This window comes from Tupaia chinensis, unplaced genomic scaffold, assembly GCF_000334495.1.
Source record: "Tupaia chinensis unplaced genomic scaffold, TupChi_1.0 Scaffold000366_1, whole genome shotgun sequence".
Taxonomy (NCBI): domain Eukaryota; kingdom Metazoa; phylum Chordata; class Mammalia; order Scandentia; family Tupaiidae; genus Tupaia; species Tupaia belangeri.
In genome coordinates this window covers 449,607-473,427 of record NW_006159863.1, presented here as the reverse complement: position 1 = coordinate 473,427, position 23,821 = coordinate 449,607, and the positions used below count along the sequence as shown (strand labels likewise).

Below are 23,821 nucleotides of genomic sequence, written 5' to 3'. Positions count from 1 at the left end.
AATGATTTAATTTGGAGAACAATTTCAAGAATAAGATCAGTATTGCATGGAAACATTGTTTAGTTTCTAGGGATGTGTATGTCTTAAGCTTTTTTTCTTTCTTCCTTTGTTTTTTTTTTTGTTTTCCTCCCTGGTCCCCTATCTTTCTTAAACTCCCTATTTTGTTGTCTAGGATAGTAAATGAGAGCCGACAGGTACTCCAGGAACCTGATTTTGCTCAGTCACTCCTAAGGGATCCAAATACTCCTATTATAAGAAAGTCAAGGGGAACTTCTACTCAAGGAACATCCACACATGCTTCTTCCACTCAACTGGCCATGGTGGATGACCAAAGAAGCAAAGCAGGGAGTGTCCACAGCAAAGTGAGCAGCTACCACGGCAGCCTCCACAGATCACGTGACGGCAGGTAAGTCCTGTTCACAAGCCTAGTTTATCTCATATGTTGGATCATGGTCAGACAGCTTATAGCAAAAGAGTAGCCAATTCTGAAGTAAAAGTTAAATAATATATTTCTTTTTGGGGGAGAGGTTTTTGCTATAGGGCGTGTGTGCTCACCAGATAGAGAGACATAGAGACAGAAAGCGAGAAATCACCCCCCAGGGGGGATGGTCACGCCGCAATCCCTTCTCCTCCATCCTCTTGGGATCTTGGGCATGCATGCACACGCGCCCTGCGTGAGTTTTAAGCCACCGGATCGGGGACGCGAACCACGTCGACTACGTGGGAGTCCAGCGACATAGCCATTACGCTAACTGCTGGTTCCCAAAGTTAAATAATATTAAGCCTTTGAACTTTGCTAAACATGGGGGTCCTTCAAAAAATTCATTGGAATTGGCCCCATAGCTCAGTGGTTAAGAAAACTAGATTCCACATGGCTGACTGTGCTTCAAATTCCAGTCTTGCTGTTTAAAAAAAAAAAAAAAATGTGTGGGGGCCAGCAGGTGGCATGATGAGTAAGGCACTGGACTCCCACATGACCGACATAAGTTTGAGTCCTGGATCCAGAGGCTTGAAACTTACACTGGATGCATGTGTGTGTGTGCCTAAAATCCTGAGAGGAGAGTGAAGAAGAAGGGATTGTAGTATGGCCATTCCTCTAGACAGTGATTTCTCACTTTCTCTCTCTCTCTCTGTCCCTCCAGCGAGTGCACACTCCCTATAGCACAAATCTCTCTAAAAATAATGCATACTGGACACATGTGGGTATGTGCCTGTAAGTCCTGATAGGCTGGAGAAATGGAGGAAAAAGGATTGCATTGTGACCTCACCCCAGCAGAGAGTTCTTTCTCTGTCAAGTATGCATTGCTTTCTGACAATTAAAAAACAAAACAAAACAGAAACTACAGAGGACTGACTCCTGGTGGTTAAAGCAGCCAGATCCCACATGGCCAACCTTATGGTTCCAGTCCAGGATGCAGCACACACCCAAAAATTCCAAAAAGTGGAAGAAAGGGATGAGAAGGATTGCAGTATGACCATCCCCTGTCAGGAGTGCTTTCTCCTCCTTCTCTCTCTTTCTATCTCTTTCTCTGGCAAGCGTGCATGCTCTCTAGCAAAAGAATAAGAAAATCCATGGAAAAACAAAATACGAGTTTATTTTGGTGCAAAAAGATTTTGAAATCCATTCGTAGTTTTTTCATAGTGCTCATTTTCCTTGAACTTTTTGAAGACCCCCTCATAAAGTAGTCCCACATTATGGTTAGACTTAAAGCCTCAAGCAAGTCAGAGTTTAGACTTGATGCAAGAAGCAATACAGAGTTGTTATAGGGGATTGAGCTGGGAGAAGGTAAAAGGGATTGTAGTGTGGCCATCCCCCTGGGCAGTAATTCCTTTTCTAAGTTGAAAGTGATTATTTTAGTAAGAGTAGTAGAATCTCTGCCCTATCAGGCAGTGTGCTGGGCTCTGGGAATAGATGACTTCGGCGTGACCCTTGCTCTTGTAAGATCACAGTCTGTTTAAGAAAGATAGTGTAGGCAGTGTGGTGGTTAAGACCGTGGGTTTGGAATGAGAGGCCTCAATTTCTTCGTCTGTAAAATGGAAATAATAGTATCTGCCTCTTTAGTAATGTCGTAAAAATTAAATGAGATGGGGCCAGCAGATGGCATAGTGGTTGCATTGCTAGATTCCCACATGGCTGACCATGGTTCAAGTCTCGGACCCAATAGCTTGAAACTCACACGGGGCACATGTGCATGCGTATCCAAGATCCTGGGAGGAAAACGGAAGAGAAGGTATGTGGCATGGCCATTCCCCCGGGGTTATTTCTCGCTTTTCCTCTCACTGGCTCTATCTCCATGTGCCCTAAGGCAAAAACCTCTTTTAAAAAAAAAAAAGGCAGAACAATGCCTATCTCAGTAACTACCTGATATCAGTATTTATTACTTAAGTGTAAGGAAATAATGGAAGTAAAATCTAAGTATGATAGTATTGTCCAAGGGTTGACATTTTCTATAATGAGCCTGATAGTAAGTATTTTAGACATTGTGAGTCCTGTGGTCTGTCTCTATTCCAACTATTCAGTTCTGCTATTGAAGCTTGAAGGCAGCCATAGACAATATGCAGTCTAATGGAAATGGCCATGTTCCAATAAAACACCATTTACAAAAATAGAAAGTTCAGGGAACCAGCAGTTAGCGTAATGGCTATGTCGCTGGACTCCCACGTAGTCGACTGCGGTTCGTGTCCCGGACCCGGTGGCTTAAAACTCACGCCGGGCGCGTGTGCGTGCGTGCCCAAGATCCCGAGAGGAGAATGGAGGAGAAGGGATTGCGGCGTGACCATCCCCCCTGGGGGGTGATTTCTCGCTTTCTGTCTCTATGTCTCTCTCTGTCTGTCTGGCAAGCGCACGCGCCCTACAGTGAAAATCTCTCCCAAAAAAAAAACAAAAAACAAAAATAGAAAGTTCAGATTTTTATTTTGTTTAACTTCATTTATTTATTTACTTATTTTAATTTGATCAGAGTGGGACAGAGTGAGAGTGGGAGAGAGAGAGAGAGAGAGAGAGGAAGAGAAAGTGAGAAAGCAAGCTGCCAGGGTGCCAGGGATGGGACTCAAACTGCGGTCAGCCATGTTGGAGTCCAGTGCCCTTAACCACCATGACATCTGCCAGCCCCAAGAGTCCAGATTTGACCATTGGGCCATAGTTCGCCACTTCCTGTTTACTAGATACAGTAGTAGCATAGAGGAGGGAGTAATTAATCCTTGTGGTTTCAGAAAAAGCTTCACAGAGATGTTTAAGAAAATTCTGGTTGGGAACCAGCAGTTAGCGTAATAGCTATGTCGCTGGACTCCCACATAGTCAACCGCGGTTCGTGTCCCGGACCCGGTGGCTTAAAACTCACGCCAGGCGCGTGTGCGTGCGTGCCCAAGATCCCGAGAGGAGAATGGAGGAGAAGGGATTGCGGCGTGACCATCCCCCCTGGGGGGTGATTTCTCGCTTTCTGTCTCTATGTCTCTCTCTGTCTGTCTGGCGAGCGCACGCGCCCTACAGTGAAAATCTCTCCATTAAAAAAAAGAAAATTCTGGCTGTGGACTTCTTGTTAAATTTGAATTTAAGAATTTGATACTGCTTTGGAACTTTGCTATTGCAAAGGCTTGAGGATCCTAATGGCAGTGGGAAGAGCAAGAATCTACCTAAAAGGTATTTAGAAAGAAGAGATGATAAGAGTTTATGATTAATATTTAGCAGCTGGAGAAAAGGAACATGTCAAAGATTTTTTTTTTTTAATTTCTAGTTTGGGAAATTGAAATAATTAGAATTCAGATACCTAAAATTGGGAGCGTTTTATGTTCACCTTAAAGCATCTGTGTTTCTACAGCTATCTTATACATTGTCAGTCTAAGTCCAGCCTTTTTCAGTTTTTACCCTGTCCTCCTAGTATAGAATGTGATTACTCTATTTTTTCATCTTCTGTCTTTTCTTCCCTACTTGTTTCCTTTTTCTCCTCCTTACTTGGTCAGCTACCCTGAGTTTTAAAAACATCAATCTTTCGGGGCCGGCAGGTGGTGTGGTGGTTAAGGACGCTGGACTCCCAGGCCAACTGCGGATCGAGTCCTGGACCTGGCGGCTTGCTTTCTCTCTCTCTCTCTCTCTCTCTGTCTCCCCCTGGTCAAATTAAAATAAATAAATAAAGTTAAATAAAACAATTCTTTAAAAAAAAATCAATCTTTCATTTTGACTTACCTTTCATCAATTTCTTTACCCTTACCTTGCCAGATTTTTTTAGTGAACACTTTGAATATTTCCTTCCCACTTTTCTGATTTTCTTCCCGTGTAAATGTAATCTTTTTTTTCTCCTCCTTACCTCCCTAAACTTTATCCTAAATCACCAATGACCTTTTTACGATTACATTAAAAAGTCCTTTCTCTTTTCTACCTTCTTTCCTTCACTTAGCATTCCTATGTGATAAACAGTCTTCTAAGTGCTGGGGATGCAGAGATGGGAGATAGAGGAGGAAGCCATCAATTACAATATACTTTAACATGTGTAATGAAAGTATGCACTGGATGCTTTCGGATTCCAGAGAAGAAAACCATGTAAACTTATGGAAAATCGGAGAAAGCTTTGCAAAAGAGATGACACTTGTGCTTGGAATAAAGTTGAAAGGAGGCTGGTGGTAATTAAAGACAAGGAGACAGACCCAGCCTCTGTGGCATAGTGGTAGCATACCACCTGAGGAGCTGAGAGCCACATGCTAACTGCAGTCTGTGCGTCCGACTAGGATGCTGAGCGTGTGTCAGCTTGCACCGTACCAGGAGCGTACACACGCCCAGCATCCTAGCCGGTTGGAGATTGGAGGAAGGGGATCACGACGACATACCTGAGCCCTGAAGAAGCTCTTCTCTCTCATGTGCGCACTCACATGTTACCACGAATAAAAAATAATGTATAAAGAAATGACAGGGTCCGCCTGTGCCCTTGTAGTTAGTGACTGGATCCAACATGGCCAACAGTGTGGTTCAAGTCCTAGACCCTGTGGCTTGAAAAACACACGGGGCAGAAGCGTGTGTGTGCCCAAAATCCCAGAAGGAGGGGGAAACATAGGAGAAGGGATTGCATCATGACGATACCCCTCGAGGGGTGCTTTCTGACCTCTCTTTCTCTATCTCTCTATCTGTTTCTCCAGGGAGCATATGCACTCTCTAGAAATTTTTTTAAGAGAGAGACAAAGAAACAGGATATACAGAGGCAAGTAGAACAAGCAGGCAGTTAGGTACCTGACAATGGCTAAAGTATAGAATATATGTTTGTGTAATTGTAAGAGATGAAATCATGCTGAGGGTTTAAATTTTTCACCGACAAGAGTGAGAAACTGTTACAGGACTTTAGCCATTGGAGTGATAAACTCAGGATAGGAAAGAAGATTGTATGAAAGACCAGTTAGGAAGTTTCTACAGTAATATAGGGGTCCTAATTTAAGACATTATTGAAGAAAAAGGAAATCAGAGAGTCTTATGAAATATACTTTTCAGCATTATTGAACATTTGGCACTATTGGGCCCATCCTTTTCAATGACAAAACAATAATTAATTATAGTACAACTCCTGTGTATGAACCATTCTATGTATAAAGCCATATGCCGAAGAAAAATAAGATAAAATTTCTGCATTCTAGAATCATATAACCTTATAGGAATGATTGGACATTTGCATGTAAATTAATTAAATAATAGCACAAGCCAGGATATAATTAAAACAGTGAGTGATGATAGATGTGGTAGAATTTTAGGAAAAAGATCAGATTGATCTATGAAAATATCTTAGAGGAGATAAATAGGGTCAATGACTAAGAAAAGATAAGTTCATCTGAGAATTTCTGAAAGTAGTTGAAAGTAGGAAATTTTGGCCACTATAGTCTAATTGAAACCAGAGCACAGATTTTAAAAATAATTAAAATAATCAGTATAAAGTATTTGGTAATTAAAATTGTCAGATAGAACCCTTGCATCATAATGAAAAAAGAACAGACTAAACACAAGGCTTTGGTAGATACTTATAGTATTAATATAGGAAGAACAGTGCACATATGATTCATAAAAAGTGTTTATACATACAAGGGAATCTATAAAAGTAGAGTGTCATGAAACTAGAGAATAGATTCTGACTTTCAGTAATAGCCTTTCTTACCTTTCTCCTTAATCAACTTACACCCATCCTTTGAGGCCTGCATAATTTTAACTTCTTTTCAGTTAATTTATTGCTTTTTATGTATTTAATTTGAAAGTTTGTTTCTCCTGAGAGAGAGGCACCCACAACAGATTCCACCCCCAGCACCAGCCATCTTGAATCACGGCACGTATGTGCGTGCCCCAGTATACATAGGGAGTCCCTGGGATTGGGAACCCAGAACTTCCCCAAGTGGGTCCAGTCTTGCTGAGCGTTGTATCACTACTGCACCACCATCTGCTGCTTCATTTTTTAATTTTTATTATTCTTTTAGTTATGACCTATTTTCAGTGACATTGTCTTTCCTCAGTTCAATTTGCATCTTCTGGAGAATGAGAACAAGGTACCTTATGTCTCTGTAGTTCTCCACAGTACTCAGCACAGTACTCTATATATATACATATATGTGTGTGTCTACACACACAAATCTATCAAATAAACAACAACTTTAAAAGTAACGGGGGCATTTCCCAGAAATTCAGGACCTCAAGGTACAAGAACAGCCTACAGATGCGTTCTGTTATGTGGCACATGAATGCTCATATTGCTGGACCCTGTGCCATACCTAGACCTTTAGAGCTGATTTGAGAGATTTCAAGACCATATTGAACCTAAAAATCTGAGCAGGAATTTTCATAATTCGTGGAGACCTCCTTCTACCTAAGTCCGTTTTGAACTTTGCATGTTAACATGACACTATCTGTTGGCCATCCCCTTGTCATCAAATGTATCTTGGCAGTGGGATCACCCACACATTCTGGTCCAGACTCCTTGATGGATAATTATTGCTCTCTGTGCTATGTCAAATAAGAAATGTACCTATACATAATGGGTGGTCTGAAAAGTCAAGGTACGTTTTTGCATAGAAAATATGTCATGACTGTTCTGACAACTCAATATTTGTCACCTTCAAAGAGTAAGTAGTTAGTAGCGTGGGTAGAAGAGGAAGCAGATGAGTAGGAGGTGGAGGTTTGAGAGTGAATGATTAGGCTGGAAACAGGTGACATGGAAGGGAAAGCTAGGGAGTGAACAATGAGATACTAGCGAAACTATGGAAACTATGATTAATTATTTAGATTAATGGTAGCAAATAGTATAGAAAACCAAAAAGAGTAAGTCGTCTTCAAGATGTTTTTTGTTTTGACTTTGGAATACACTATATTATCTTTTTAACAATAGCAGCAAATTAAACATTCTAAAAATTGTTTTATGGGAACCAGCAGTTAGCGTAATGGCTTTGTCGCTGGACTCCCACGTAGTCGACTGCGGTTCACGTCCCGGACCCGGTGGCTTAAAACTCATGCCGGGCGCGTGTGCGTGCGTGCCCAAGATCCTGAGAGGAGAATGGAGGAGAAGGGATTGCGGCATGACCATCCCCCCTGGGGGATGATTTCTCGCTTTCTGTCTCTATGTCTCTCTCTGTCTGTCTGGCGAGCGTGCCCTATAGCAAAAACCTCTCCAAAAAAAAAATTGTTTTATGTAAGCTTATATTAAAATTAATGCACATTTTAATATTATATATTAGAGTAGAAAGTTACAGTGGTTTAGATTATTGTCAAAATATGAATTGGGAGGGGCAGATGGTAGCATAACAAATAACACTCTTGGGAAGTGTCATGGTTTGGATTAGAGTTTATCCTTTGAAGTTTCATGTTTCAGAATTTGATCTTGGTGGGTAAGTTGATTGGCTGTTCCCCAGAAATTCATGTGTTAGAACTAGATTGTATTGGTATGTGAAAACTTAATTTCTTCATGGCATCCCAGGGTGAGGCCTTTGGATGTGAAGTCATTAGGGGTAAGGCCTCTATTTAAGCAGGTGGAATGAGACCAGAACAGCAGAGAGAGAGAGAGAGAGCCACACGCATTCAGACCATGTTCTGCTTAAAGTTCTGCCTTTGGCCATTTTGTGATGCCCTTGAACTTAATAACCACCAGAATTTTGAGTTATTAAATCCTATTTCTCATAATTCACCAACCTTATGTATTTCTGTTATCAGCACAAAAATAGATTAAGATGGCAAAGTTCTGGGCTTGGGTCAGGAGACTTTTTGATTATTCTAGACATGTACATATCCATGATCTGGGACTGGCTGAGGCTGAGAGTGGATCATGGTATCAAGACCCTGTTGAAGTGTGCTCACTTTTTCTCTCTTAGAAGAAGTAAATATATAAAAAAAATTTTAATTAAAGAATTATTTATTAATTTTATTTATTCATTCATTTATTTTAGTTTGACCAGAGAGAAAGGGAAGAAGGAAAGTGGGAAAGCAAGCCATCAGATCCAGGACTCAAACCGTGGTCGGCCACATGAGTGTCCAGCACCTTAACCACCACACCACCTGCTGGTCCCCAATTTATAAACTTTTAAAAAAGCTAAAGTTGGGGGGTAACCTGTGACCTGGTGGTTAAGGTGACTGGATCCCATGTGGCCAATTGTGCAGTTTGAATCCCAGACCTGTTGACTTGAGAAACACATTGGGTGTGTGTATGTACATGCCAAAAATCCCAAAAGGTTGGGAAAAAAAAGAGATGGTATTGTGGCATGAGTGTGCTCCATGTGGAAGGGGGTTTGGTGCTTTCTTGTTTTCCCTCTGTCTTTCTCCCTCTCTCTTTCTCCTTCTGGCGAGCACATGCGCCTTCTGACAGATTATTTTTTCAAGTAACAAAGATAAATTTGGTAATTCCTACATACACAGTTGAGATTAAACACTATAAGTAAATGTATTTTTCTTTGTAGTTGATATCCTTAGGCAGTTGTACTTATCAAGAATTTCTTAGGAATAGCCATATATGTCACTTAAATAATTGAACATAATTAATTGATATAGTAATTTTTTAAAGAATTATTAAATTGAATTAATTAATTAATTAATTTTAATTTCATCAGAGAAGGATAGAAAGCAAGAAAGAAGAGAGAGAAAGAAGGCAAGCTGCCAGGTCCAGGACTCGAACTGCAGTCATCCAGTGCCCTTACACCACACCACCTACTGGCCCCAGTATAGTAATTTTTTAAAAGTATTATTTATTTAATTTTACTTATCAATATTATTATTTTTAAATTTGCTACAGGGAATGCTTGATCACCAGAGAGAGACAGAGAGAGGGAAGGTGAGAAAGCAAGTCACCAGGTCTGGGATTCAAACCACTGTTGTCTATGTGGGAGTTCAGCACTCCAACCACCATGCCACCTGCTGGCCCAGTAATTTTTGTAATGAAAAATAAGTTCTTTAAGTGTGTAACTCAAAGAGTTAGAATTTACTTTAGAAGATACCCAGTTTATATTTTTAAATAATGATTTGTTTCTCATTTTGCTTTTATATAATTACTAGAACAGTGCATCTTAATTTGCCCTTTTTATTTGTCATATTTATTAAAAATAGGTTCTTGAGAAGCCATTGAGAGTCTAGAGATCTCCAAATCATCTGGCACATTTGGAAATTGGAAAAGTTGGGGAAATCTTCTACTCCATTTTAGGACAGTGATCATTATGTAAAATAATAATTAAACTAAAATAACATTGTGAAAGGTTTTTATCTCCAAATATCGTGATTATTTTATCAAAACATGCCGTACAGATTTAAAACTATTTCAGTCCTAAATGTAGAGTATCTTTTTTTTCCCCCACTCAATATACTTATAGCAGTTTCTTGTGAGATATTGATTTCAGATCATTTAAGGGACAGTAATACTTACCTGATAAAGTTATTAGAATTAAATTACACAGGGTTTTTTTTGTTTGTTTGTTTGTTTTAATTACCACAGGGTGCATTCACTCATTGGAGAGGGACAGAGAGAGAAAAAGTGAGAAAACATCAGTCGCTTCATTTCTCCCTTCTTCTGGGATTTTTTTGGCAAGCACAGAGAGCATCCAGCATGTTTTTCAAGTTGCTGGGTCTAGACTCAAACCTTACAGTGGGCCTTGTGGGGCCCAACCACTTTAACCACCACTAGTCTGTGAAATGTCTCAGTGGGCCTTGTGGGGCCCAACCACTTTAAGAATCACTAGTCTGTGAAATGTCTTTTTTTTTTTTCAACTTTCTGTTTTCTTCTATTTTTTTTAATAATTATTTTATTTAACTTTATTTATTTATTTTAATTTGACCAGAGAGGGACAGAAAAAGAGAGAGAAAGTGAGAAAGCAAGCTGCCAGGTCTGGGACTCGAACCGCGGTCGGCTATGTGGGAGTCCAGCTCCCTTAACCAACACACTACCTTCCGACCCCTGTGAAATGTCTTTTAACGAATAAGAATTAAATAATTTTATTCATTAACATGACAAATTTAAAAATATTTAAATATGCATCTTTTGGACCAACTGATGATATAGTGATTAATGTGGCTGGATCCCATGTGGCTGACTACGCAGCTTGAAAAACACATGGGGTGGGACCAGCAGATGGTGTAATGGTTCTGTCGCTGGATTCCCACATGGCCAACCGCAGTCTGAGTCCCAGACATGGCAGTTTGAAACTCACACTGGGCGTTTATGTGGGCATGCCCAAAATTTCTAGAGAAGACTGGAGGAGAAGGGATTGTGACAATGGCCATCCACTCTGGCCACTTATATTTAAATATAAAATGTAAGTTTTAAAGATTAAATCATAAATTTTGTTGTAATTATTGTTATGAAGGTTGTTACATGAATGCTTTTTGACAACCAATAGCCCTTCAGCTGCTTGTGATGATAACTTTTTTTTAAAAATAGAGATTTTGCCTATAGTGTGCATGCATTCGCTGGAGAGACAAAGAGAAAGAAAGTAAGAAATCACCCTCCAGGGAGATGGCCATGCTGCAATCCCTTCTCCATTTTCCTCTCAGGATTTTGGGCACACATGCATGTACATGTGCCCAAAATCAGTTTTAAGTTGCCAGGTCTGAGACTCAACTACGTGGTCATAATTAACTATGTGGGAATCCAGCAACATAACTATCACACCATCTGCTGGTTCTGACGATAACTAAAAATACCAAAAAATCAGGACCAGTAAATGGCATAATGGTTAGTTACATTGCTGTACTCCCACATAGGTGACCACAGTTCAAGTCCCAGACCCAGTGTCTTAAATCTCATGCTGGGCATGTGTGTATGTGCCCAAAATCCAGAGAGGAGAGTGGAGGAGAAGAGATTGCAGTGTGGCTATCCCTCCTAGGGGGTGATTTCTTGCTTTCTGGTAAGCACATGTACTCTATAACAAAAATGTCTCAAGAAAAGAAAAAAAAAAAAACTAAAAATTCAACTTATTTTAGATATATTACTTAAAAATATATTTACATTATAAGTTATACTCAGTTTTCTTTGAGCTTTATTTAAAAATTTTTTTTTAATTTTTATTTAATTTTTTTGTTGTTGTTGTTGCTATAGGGTATGTGCGCTCACCAGAAAGACAGAGAGAGACAGAGAGACAGAAAGCGAGAAATCAACCCCTGGGGGGGGGGAATATCCCCCCCATGATCCATTGGGGGGGAATATCCACGCCATGATCCCTTCCCCTCCATTCTCCTCTTGGGATCTTGGGCATGCAAACACACACTCCCAGCGTGAGTTTAAACTGCTGGGTCCGGGACTCAAACCACGATAAACTACATGGGAGTCCAGTGACATAGCCATTACGCCAACTGCTGGGCCCGAGCTTTATTATTTTGAATTAAATACTTTCTATATTAGTTTGAGTATGAACAGAAAATATCTTAGACAAATATTTTTTGAGATACTGAGGATCAAAAGATAAATAAGATATGGTCCTTACCCTCTAAGAAAGAGCTCGCTATAAAGCCAGAAAGAGTGATAAATAACATTATTAGCTCTATAAGCCAAAGACTCATAAAACAAAATTATAATTGATTTTCCTGTCCTCGACTGGCTAGAGCTAATAAAATCTCATTCTTCATGGCAGAGAATTTTGTTTTATGTATTCTTGCCTCTGATGGGGTTTAGTGAGTCAGGATTGCAACAAAAGACAATTTAACAGCTCCCACTGCTACCTTTCCAGGTAAGGACGGTAGTGAAGGAGCTTGCAGTAAGCAAGCAATGCAGCCCAGCTGACTACCCAAAGCTGGGTCTTAGGCTAGGAGTATAGAGAATTGGCTTTGGCAGGAAAGTAAGTTACAAAGTGTTGTAAGTGGGATAATTTCCCAGGAGATGCAGCTTCTATGAAAGAGCATCTTCAGAGCCTTAAGCCCTAATGGAAAGTAATTAAGATTATTTCCAGGTGGTTAATTCAGCTCTTAACTGGGCCTTCAGCAAAGATGCTGTCAGCACGTACTATCATCATTGCTGGCCAATTCATCCGTTCGTTTGTTTGTTTGTTTGTTTGTTTGTTTTTTAAGATTACATTTATTTATCCATTAATTTCATATGTCCCCTCTTCCAAACCTAGTCTTTTAGTGAAATCTGAGTTTGTTCTGCTACTGACTGTAACCAGTCTTCTAGATTCCCAGGGGCAATGCCACATTTCTTCTCTTGTTCTTAGAAGAAACAATGGAACCTCTTTCAGAACCCACCTCATTGCTGGACCTCTTTTGCCTGAGGAAAGTACTCATACTTAATGTGGCATTGCTTAGTGCGAGCTTTTGTCCTTTTGTGGAGAGTAAGACCTAAATTCTGAACCTGAGAGGATTATCTCCCCTATTTCAATAATTTAGTGATGTTAATTAAGTTACCATAAATAAAAAATTTGTTATTACATTTTTTAAAGTTTTGTTTATTTCTTCCATAAGAAAAAGAGCTACAGGTGTCCCTAACAGGGTTCCCCCGCCGCGATCCAGTGCCAGCCGCAGACATCCATATCGGGGACAGGTGCATGTGTCCAGGGGCCTGGTTGTGTTACTGTGCCACCACACAGCCTCAGGTTCTTACTTCCCAATTGTTGGTCCCTAATAAAAGTAGTAAAACTTTCTAAGTGCTGGGGTCAGCAGGTGGTGTGGAGGTTAAAGTGATGGTTCCCACATGGCTGACTGTGTGACTAGAGCCCCCGACTCAGCGACTTGAAAATCACACTGTACGTGTGTGCCTGGTGCCCAAGATTCCAAGAGGAGAAGGGATTGCAGCATGGCCATTTCCCCAGGGGGTGATTTCTCACACTGCCCCCCTCTGTCTCTTTGGCAGCTGTACGTACCATATAGGAAAAATAATAAATAAATACATGTTAATTTCTAGTGTATTCTGTTACCCACTTTAAAATAAACTCTCCTATGTCAGGTACACGCCCTGCAGCTACAGAGGAATGGAGGAGAGACTACCTCACGGCAGCATGTCACGACTGACGGATCACTCCAGGCATAGTAGTTCGCATCGGCTCAATGAACAGTCTCGGCATAGCAGCATCCGAGACCTCAGTAATAATCCCATGACTCACATCACACACGGCACCAGCATGAACCGGGTCATTGAAGAGGATGGGACCAGCGCTTAATTTGTCTTGTTTAAAGCGGAAAACTTGTGCTGTTTGAAAAGCAGATTTTATTCTTTGCCTTTGCATTACTGATTGCTGTAACTCCCTGTTATCATGCTTTCGGTCAGGTGCAGATTATATTTATTGGAAAGATAAATTTTTGCTTTTTATATTGCATCAATCTCAGAACATCAAGGGCATCCAAAACACTAAAAAAATCATATCATCACAAAAATGATTCTTCTTTCTAGGTTACGAAGAGATAATTATTTGTCTGGTAAGCATTTTTATAAATGCGCTTATTTTATATTTAGAGAAATCCTAAATGTGTGGTGACTGCTTTGTAGTGAACTTTCATATAATACGAACTAGTTGTGAGTTAAAATTCTGGTAGCTCTGTTAATAAAATTTCAGACTTAAGAAATTTTCTATGCAAGGTTTATTTCTCAGATGAACAGTAAGACTTTGTAGTTTTATTTCCACTAAGTGAAAAAAAGAACTGTGTTTTTAAACTGTAGGAGAATTTGATATATCAGCAAGGGTATTAGCTAATAGCATATAAGTGCAACAGAAGGATCTGATTAGTGGATGAAACGTTCTCTCAAAATTCTATCAAAATTATCTTCATCCAGAGATATTTAGGGTTTGGGTTAGCAATGGAATAAAAAGCAGAGATGGGACATTTTTCCTCCTATAATTGTGTTGTTTTTTTTTTTACTTTTGTAAATATTACTTTTACTGGCTGTGTTTTTATAACTTATCCATATGCATGATGGAAAAAATTTTAATTTGTTGCCATCTTTTCCCATGTAGTAATATTGATTCATAGAGAACTTCCTGTTCAGATCTGCTCTGTGGAGGTATGTAATTAGATAAGCATCACACATTATGAGGGTGTTTGTGGTAACCACAATTACAAACGGCAAAATACTTTCTCTGTATTCATCGTTGTATTTTTTGACACTGAGATGTGACTTTGCCAAAGCCACCCGACCTCGGTATCCAGGCTCCTCCCATAGTGAGTTGATTGTCTGCATTTGCATTGTCCAGGGGCCAGTAGACCACAGCTTTTGTCCCACATTCTTATTTCCAGTTTCTGGATCATTCTTGTTTACAGCTGAAATATATATAACCTAAGTCAAAGTGGTGATTAAATTTGGGTATTTGAAAATCATTTTAGCTAACTGGAGCATGATTCGTCTTGTGAATATATTTTAACCTTAAAAATATCTAGTCTAAAATGTTTGGCATTGTATCTTGTAATGTTTAAATAATTTACAATATGAACTGTGAACTTTATTAGGCATGAAATTGATCAGAATGGAAAAGCAAAATTCTGGAAAATGCTAGATGTGTTATATAGAAAAGCATGTCTAAACAAGTGGTCCTCAACCTTGACTGCAGGTAAGAATCTCTTGGGGAATCTACTGATATCACACACTTGCCTTTCCTTCAGCTGGGTACTGGTCATTGGTTTGTTTGTTTGTTTGTTTCTCTAGCTGATTCTAATCTGCAGCCAGGATTGAAATTCACTGTTTTAAACTAGCTTGTCCCTGGTGATGACCTGATGACACTGTATTATATTACGTGAAGATCTAGCTGAATTCAGTGTTATGCTTTCACTTCATTACCTAATATACAGTTTTTTTCCACTTTATTGTCCATTATAAAATTCCAACTTCAATGCCCTTTTTCTTGATTTTCTTATTCTGTAAGTTGAAGGCAGTAGGACTATAAAACCTGTATGGGTAAAAATACCACAGCTGATTCTTCCACATGTAGTCCAAGAATCACACTTGGAAAAATATTCGAGACTCTGTAGGAGCCTGGCTCTGCTATGTGCTAGTTTTTGACCTTTTGTAATTCTGTCTCTCTGAGCCTCAGTTCCCTTGTTTGTAAATGAAGATTGAAGATAAATTACTATTTACCTACCTCAAAAACTTAAGATCAAATAAAAAAAATACAAAAACTCTTTGAAAACTGTAAAGCATTGTGAAATATAAGGGATTAAGATGATTGAGGATTTAAGAGATTTGTTTGAAGACTATTATGGTACATTTCTTGACATATGTTTAATTCATATGTACTTTTCTCTCTTACCCCTTAAAACAAAAAGTACCAAGAAATGAAATGCTGGTAAAGAAGCTTTCATCAGGTAGAAGTCCATTTTCTTATAGTAGTAATTCATTTGTATATCATGTTGTTTCTTCCAAAGTGTATGTATCTTTTTTATTTTTGAAGTTTTTTCTTCATAGGTTGCATGTACTTGCCACACACACACATATATATATATATATGAATTTTATTATTTATTCTTAAAATAATATTTGAACATTTAGCCTAAGATGTTTTTTCCTCTGGCTTCATTGTTTTTCTCCTTGAAACTGGAGTTAGCATTCAAGACAGGCTGGGTCGGAACTTCCTCATAGCTGACAATTAGTAAATCTTTTCTCTGAAGGCCAAACTTACAACTCATTTACAAATAAATCAATAATTCATGAAACTTTTGTCTGAGAATTTCTTCTGAGAACAGCATGAGAGAATCAAAACAAACACAAACAAAAATAAGAAATTAAAATAGAAGGTACCAGTTTGAGCTCAAAGATGTTGTCACCCATCACCATCTGCATTATATTATCAACTGCCAAAGTATTAATTGGTTTCCTTGTACAAATGAGCCAAATATAGACAGTTAAGTGAGCATCATTAGAAAAGTCTTAACTCTGTACTTCTAGATTTTTTTATATATTCATTTATATCCTCTCTATTAAACTGTATATGTGTGAATGTTATATTAATCTTTCACTTACTATCCAGTCAATATTTTGCTCTGCAAAATTTACATGATATTGTTAATCCATTGTTTTAAGTAACAGTACTGAGTTTGGGCCATGCTAGTCATAAAATAGCACCCCAAGAGGTTTTTTTCTTTTGGAAAAGGCCATTGAAGAACTATAGTAAAACAACAATTTCAAGTCTCAACCAGATTAAACCAACTTGAACAAGTCCAGACAGTTTTCTTACCATATGTTTTTACTTTAACGTGTTTTAAATTGGCATATGATAATGTTTAGTGTTTAATGTGTTTAGTTGACAACTGAAAAAACAGTCTCTCTCTAAAATGTTAACATATTATCGGGAGATTTTTGAAAAGTACTTTGATTTCACCAGTATTCTTTTATTCAGTAATTAGGCAAAAGATCCAAGACCATATTAAGCTTAAAATGATCATTTCTATCAAAGAACAGTTGATTAATAACTCAGCAGCTAGCACAGGGCATAGTACATTGTCAGCTTTTCAATAAATGTTTAAATAAACGAACAGCACATGTCACGCAACTTGCTTTTACCCTAATAGTGAGTCTCACTTCGAAGACACTTCAAAGATCTAAATTTAAAGTAAGTGAAATAAAGCCTCTGCTTCAGTAGAGTACTGTATGGCATATAATAAATACATAAATTATAGCAAATAAAGCTTATTTCTCCTAAAGTAATAGCCCATACTACTATTTTAATGAAATAAATATATGTATAAACATGTAACAATTGTTTTTTAAATGTGAGCTGTGATTCGTAAAAGTAATTAGGGGCTGGCAGGTGGCATGGTGGTTAAACAGCACTGGACTTCCACATGGCTAACCATGGTTCGAGTCCCAGACCTACTGGTTTGCTTTCTCACTTCTCTCTCTCACTCACTCTCTCTTGCTCTGTCCCTTTCTGGTCAAGTTAAAATAAATAACTAAAGTTAAATAAAATAATTCTTAAAAAAAAAAAGTAATTAGGTAAGGTCCACCAGGTGGCATGGTGGTTAAGGCGCTGGACACCCACATGGCCAACCGTGGTTCGAGTCCTACACCTGATGGCTAGCAGTCTCTCTTTCTCTCTCTCTCTCCAGTGAGCACCTGTGCTCTGTAGCAAATTTTTAAAAAATTAATAATAATGATGGATAAAATTTTTTAAAAAGTAATTAGGTGACTGTTAATCTCTTGCTAAGTTAGATCTTTATGTACCAGTTGGGTGAATGAATACTCAAATAAATCGTTTCCTGTTGCTCATTAAAGCAGATTTATGCAAATTCTGAGAATTGGAAAAATTTACTTCATTTTACCTACCTCATTAGTTTCTTTGTGTCAGCAGTGGGAATATCTGAAATTATGCCACCTCAGTTTAGGCTATAACCCCAAGAAATAAAGGGCAGTACTTAATTTTTTTTTTTTTTTGATAATGTAATGGATCATTGACTGGAGCTTAGAAAACATTAATATGCCAAAATTTGGTTATAGCAATATTTACATTGCTTTTTAACATGCCAAAGGTACATTTTACATAGTATCATATTTGAATGACTTAATCTGGTGTAAGGAAAGTTCCACTGGGCCTGGAATTCAATGACCCATTATTATGATGTTTCTTGGACTGGTCATTTAATTTCTCTCAGTCTCGATTTCTTAATGTAAAATGAAGCTAGGGTAAGTTTTGGTCCCCACCAATCTCAGTGGACATTGTGTGAGGATCAAATAAGATAACATGTATTATAGAGCTCTGGAACCTATAAATTACTCTACTGGTATTATTTATTAGAATGTAAGGGTTTGTAGACAACAAGAATATGGTCTTTAGCAGTATTTATATTTAGCAATAACAACAAAGTAGACAATTAGACCAGTATTCATTTGAAACAGTCTTTAAATTGAGGCTTCTATTAACCTTTAAAAATAAGGCTCTTTTTCACAAGTAGTAATGTTCTTATTAGATTGCTTCTTGGATATATGTTCTATGAAAGCGTACTCTCAAACTTTACGTGGCTGAATTCGTGGGACACTTCCAGCAGAAATTTGGGGATCTCCATTATATTTTTCCTTTTATATAGGATTGTCTAAGTACATTAGCTAGACTTGACCAAAATTTATAAGAAAAATGTGAAGAGGAATTTAGGCCCTATAATTTTTTTTCTTCCTTTGAGGACTTTTATATAGCTAATTATTTTTGAGAGAACAAGTTTTGAAAAGATGATTACTGTGACTTGTTGGATTTTATCATGAAAAAACTTTCATTTTAAGTCATAACGCTATGGGAATTTCTTGTACATATAATTTTTTTTATGCTTGTGTAAAGTAAGAATTTTTTCTCCATTCTTTACACACACACATACACACACAGAAAGGATAACATTTCTATGGAACCTAGATTCACAAAGGAACTTATGATTCTTTTAAACTTCTTTTATGCCTTTTTACAACTAATAATCTAAGTAAAAGTGTTTACATTTAATTCAGCTACATTTCCTAGTAACTGAATAATTTTATACATTATTCTTACATAATTTCTATTTTATATAAGAATTATGTTCACATCATTTTATAGTTTCTCTTTCCTTTTTTTTTTTTTGTTCCAGTTATATGACTTTAAAAAAAAAAAGAATAGGAAGATCAAGCATCTTTTACCTTCCATCTGACTGTAAATGGTCTCTTGGGTTTTGTTTTGTTTTGTTTTGTTTTCCTTCATTTTAATCCTATACTTTAATCATCAAACTAATAAGAATTATAATTTTCTCTTAGGATCCAAATCTCCTAGGAAAGAAAATGTTAAGATCTATTCAGAACCAACCATCTTTGCATACATTCCTATTTGGTTGATTTGTAAAGATTTGACATAAGTTAATAAGCATATTTTTTACTCTGTGAAAATTAAATTAGAAAGTTTTTTTTTTTCTATTAAAATAAGAAACAAGAGAAAGTAAGCTTTTCATTTCCAGTTTAGTCAAACCTCAAACTGGTACAATATTTCTTTTCATAAAATAGAGTAATTCATCGCACTGAAATACATTGAAGGACAGTTTCCTTCGGATATTGAAAAATAATCCCTTCTTTCAGGAAATCTGTTTTGTCTTTTCTTGGACATTTTGTTTGTTATGATACCATTATTCATAATGTAGTCTTATTTCATTGGTCACTGGTTGGTAGTTTTTCCTGATAAAGAGAAAAGTTTTATTTTATAATAATTTGAATTTTGAAGATTTAGTGTGCCATTACTTTGCTAATTACTATTCATTGATAAAGTGATGTTTGTAACATTTTTAAAACCTGTTATTTTATCATATTTCCTGAAGTAGTATGACTTTATTATCATTATAGCCTTAAGGTTTTTATTGTACAAGTCAGCTTTGTTTGTGTATGCTAACTTGCATTTATTTCTCTGTGTTATGCTTTTAGACTTTTTTTAAATTTGGAGCTTCGTAATTTCTAGTTGCTCAATTGGTGGGGTTTTTGTAAAAAATAATTAGTAAAAATGTATTTTGTTATTTTTTTAAAATACCACAGGAATTTGAGTCAGGAAACCTGATTTAGTCTCATCTCTCTTTTCAGCGAGTTGCTCTAACTTAGGACAAGGCATTTTACATCTGGAGTCCTCCATTTTCTCATCTGTAAATGAAGGGAATGAAGAGATTAGATTAGGTAATATTAGATTTCACCCAGCTCTAATTTAGTTCTCTCTTGACCATTATGTAGACATTGTTCTGAGCTCCCTTTTTTCTTCTTTTTTTTTTTTCCACATTTACTAGATTAATTAGTATTAATGCAGTTTATGCTTAAATTGATAGGATTCGGGTCTGTTATTAACTTTGTTTTCCATTTGAGATTTTAATGTATACTACAGATAATAAAAGTGAAAGAAAGTTATAAAAGTGGACATGGCCATTTTTAATGTCTTTTTAAGCAATTAGTTTTGTTAAATTGGCAAACAGAAAAGGATGACATAAAATGTGGTCTTTGGAGTTTTTATAGTCTTTTGTTGTCTTTAGTATGAATATAACTAGTTAGTCTAAACTTTACACAAAATGTAATCAAGGTAAAAATAAGGGAACAGTGCAGTGATAACACTGGTCTCTATGGTTAATCAAAAAGCTGTCGGGTTCTACCAACATTAAAATAATTATGAAATGTAAAACAAATTTCAGAGGAGTTGACTGACATTTTTATTCAGTAATTATTCATAAATTATATTCTTAGATTCATTGAATATATATAGTTGCCATGGGCAGGAAGATGTCCTGGTTTAAAATACTGTTAGAAATAAAAATTTGTTTTTTGTTTTTTTTTTAAGAGAGATTTTTGCTATGGGGCATGTACGCTCACTGGATAGACAGAAAGCAAGAAATCACCCCCCAGGAGGGATGGCCAGGCTGCAGCCCTTTCTCAGTTCTCCTCTCAGTATCTTGGGCATGCATGCACACCCACCCGGTGCCGGGTCCTAGACGCAAAACCTCGATTGACTACGTGTGAGTCCAGCAATGTAATCATTACGCCATCTGCTGGTCCAGGTTTATTTATTTATTTTTAAAGTGTCTTTCTGGCTATGCAGAAAATGTTTCCATAAAGACTCCTTAATTATCACCTAATGAAATGTAGAGATTTCATTAGTTCCATGTCTCAGCGGAGTTCTCTTACTGAATCTTTGAATACCAGGCCAAGGGAGTTCCTGCTACTTTTAAGGAAAACTGTGCCAGTTGTCTATGTGAGCTCATATACATCTCTTAAGCACTTGATCTATAGATTTATAATCTAGATATTGGATTTTGACATGTAGACAATAGTAGAAAGTTGATATAGGAAGTGTACTGGTTTTAGGGTTTTTTCCTTTTTTCAGAGCTATACTTGATTTCTTATCTGGATCAGGTAACTCTTTCCTGTCTTCCAGAAATTAAGTTAGATGCTCTGACTTTCTCATTTGGAGATACCTATATTATAATGGTATTTCGATTGCCTATAAAAACAACAAAAGCAAATTTATTTTCAGTTATCTGGGTTAACATGTCTTTGCTATCACATTTGTTCAATTTGGATCTGAGGTTAAAATAGTTCATTGACTATTGTCTAGGTTTTGATAATAAGATATTTTGTATGATAAACCAAATAATCCTAAAGGAATTCATATCTATCCATCCACCATTTTCCTGTTCTTTTTTTTTTTTAAGAATTTTATTTATATTTATTTATTTATTTTAATTTGACCAGAGAGGAACAGAGAGAGATAGAGAGCTAGAGAAAGTAAGAAAGCAAGCCGCCAGGTCCGGGACTCAAACTGCAGTCAGCCATGTGGGAGTCCAACATCCCCAACCATCACGCCACCTGCCATCCCCCATTTTCCAGTTCAACTACTGTTGCCATCCTCAGTTATAAAAATGGAAATTTACAAATTTCCTTAGCCTTGCCTAAAATAATTTTTTCCTGGGTTAATCTTATCCACAGAAACATTTAAAAAGAAATAAGTCTTTTCTGAGACACTGAGTTGAGATGAATATGTACTTGAAAATAATGTGTTTTCTTTATAGATGAACTTAAATTTTTGAAAATCATAAAAACTCTACAATGTGAAAGTATTAGTTCAGAGGTTCTCTTGTCATCAGGTGCTATTTCCATGTTAACTGTGAGTTATGAAACACAATCTGAATTCTTTATCATTCATTTTTGTATATTATTTAACTTTTCAAAAAAATAATAACTTCTCTAAAATCATACCTTTTCATGTCTTTAACATCAGCTTCAAGCAACATTTCTGCTTTTATTTTCGGATTCTAATTTTTATTTTTTATTTTTATTTTCTTGTTAAAGTTTAAAGGTATTTCATATATGAAGGAGTGACTAACAAATACTTACTTTGACCTAATAAAGCTATGACTACTACCATCTCTATTCCCCAATCCCAAAAGAAAAGTTCATTTAACAATTCAAAAACTACTAATCTGAGCTGGGCATAGTTGTATGTCCCTATAATCCAGCTACTCAAGAGATTGAGGCAGGAAGATCATAAATTCAGTCAGCCTAGGCAACATAGCAATTTCCTGTCTGTAAAAACTCCAAAATAAAAACTATTAAACTGTCTTATTTTATTATTTGAAAGAGCTGTGCAAGCTGTTTCTTCAAAATTAAAATTCTTAAATTAATAAAAATATTTTCTTTATTTTAATTTGATAGTGAATTTTGGAGATTACTAATATAAATACATGTGTCTACAATTTATAGTAATTACTAGTTATTTCACTTCCTGTAATATGCGATACTCAAAGCTCATTTAGTTCATGTGAACTATTTTTTGAGCCTTTTTTGTGTTGCTTTGTTTCCTTAACGTTGTACAGTATCGTATATGTGGGATTATCATGGTCATCTCTCAGCAGAAAAGCCTTCTGTACATCAACTGTTTTGAGAATAAGGGCAAAGAGGTTCTTACTGCATGGCCAGAGTTGGATATTATTCTGAACCATGTGAAATTGCTTGTTTTGTTAGTCAAAAATCATAAAATATTAGCAATTTCATAATATATATCCAGGAAACAACCAAACAAAATATTTTTAGAACAGATATACTAACTTTTCATCCTATTTCTTATCAACCTATCAGATGTTTTATGAAAATGACTCTACACATAACCACAAACCATATCAACAAAATTCTTTGTTTTGTTTTTAAATTGCCCACTTTTCAAAGCTGTTTTTTCAGAATGACTTCAGTAATTGAAGCAAATACCTTTTGGGAATACACAAATTATATAAACCTTTCATTAAGTCTGTAGTTTTATATAATTTGAGATACTGTTACATATCAAAGAATTAGCCTGTAAATATCATGTAGATGCAAAATAATTAGCCCCCTCACATTTAATATGGTCTCAAGTTTTGGTAACTATAAAATTTTTATCTTCTTTCTAAAATAATACTACTATGTTATATATTCAGCAAATTTGTCATAAATGTCATAAGATTTTTTTTATTATACCTGTGTTTCAGATTATACAAATAAAAGTATGACTATAGAAACACATATAAAAATAAGCTCTAATACAGGAATCCCCAATTTTATTATGTAAAAGTTTGAAAATTGGATTGTTTCAAACTCAAACTACATTTCTTGTTGAAAATATTATTATGAAATAGGGGTAATAGGTTAGCCAACACATGTTAATCTAATTTATTACAGAATGACTGTAGATACCTTGATTTTGGATACATTTTTATGGTGGAGAAATCTTCCTTTCATCTCTCAGTAATTGGTTGGCGCACTGCTTCCTGGGTGGTACTCACAATATCCTGAGTCCTGTCCATTACAGACCCCACCCCGACCTAGTCTTCAAATACTACATTCTTCAAAACCTCCCTACATGCCTTCTGTTCCCCTTCATCAATACTTTCAAAGTATAACCTATCTCAAGTGTCAGGAAGAAGGAAATTTTCTTGAGTAGAAATATTTAGTGTTGGAGTTACTATTTT

The 23,821-nt window shown here is 36.6% G+C and overlaps 1 protein-coding gene across 1 annotated transcript in view; it reads left to right on the top strand.

Annotated features, from left to right (window-relative positions):
* FZD3 (frizzled class receptor 3) overlaps positions 1 to 14,283 on the top strand; it is an 80,787-nt gene extending 66,504 nt beyond the window's left edge. The window contains exons 5-6 of the mRNA XM_006153209.3: positions 173 to 406; positions 13,365 to 14,283. Of these exons, the coding sequence (XP_006153271.1) occupies positions 173 to 406; positions 13,365 to 13,578 (448 nt within the window). The 3' untranslated portion in view covers positions 13,579 to 14,283. The remainder of the gene's footprint in view (positions 1 to 172; positions 407 to 13,364) is intronic.
* The last annotated feature ends 9,538 nt before the right edge of the window (positions 14,284 to 23,821 follow it).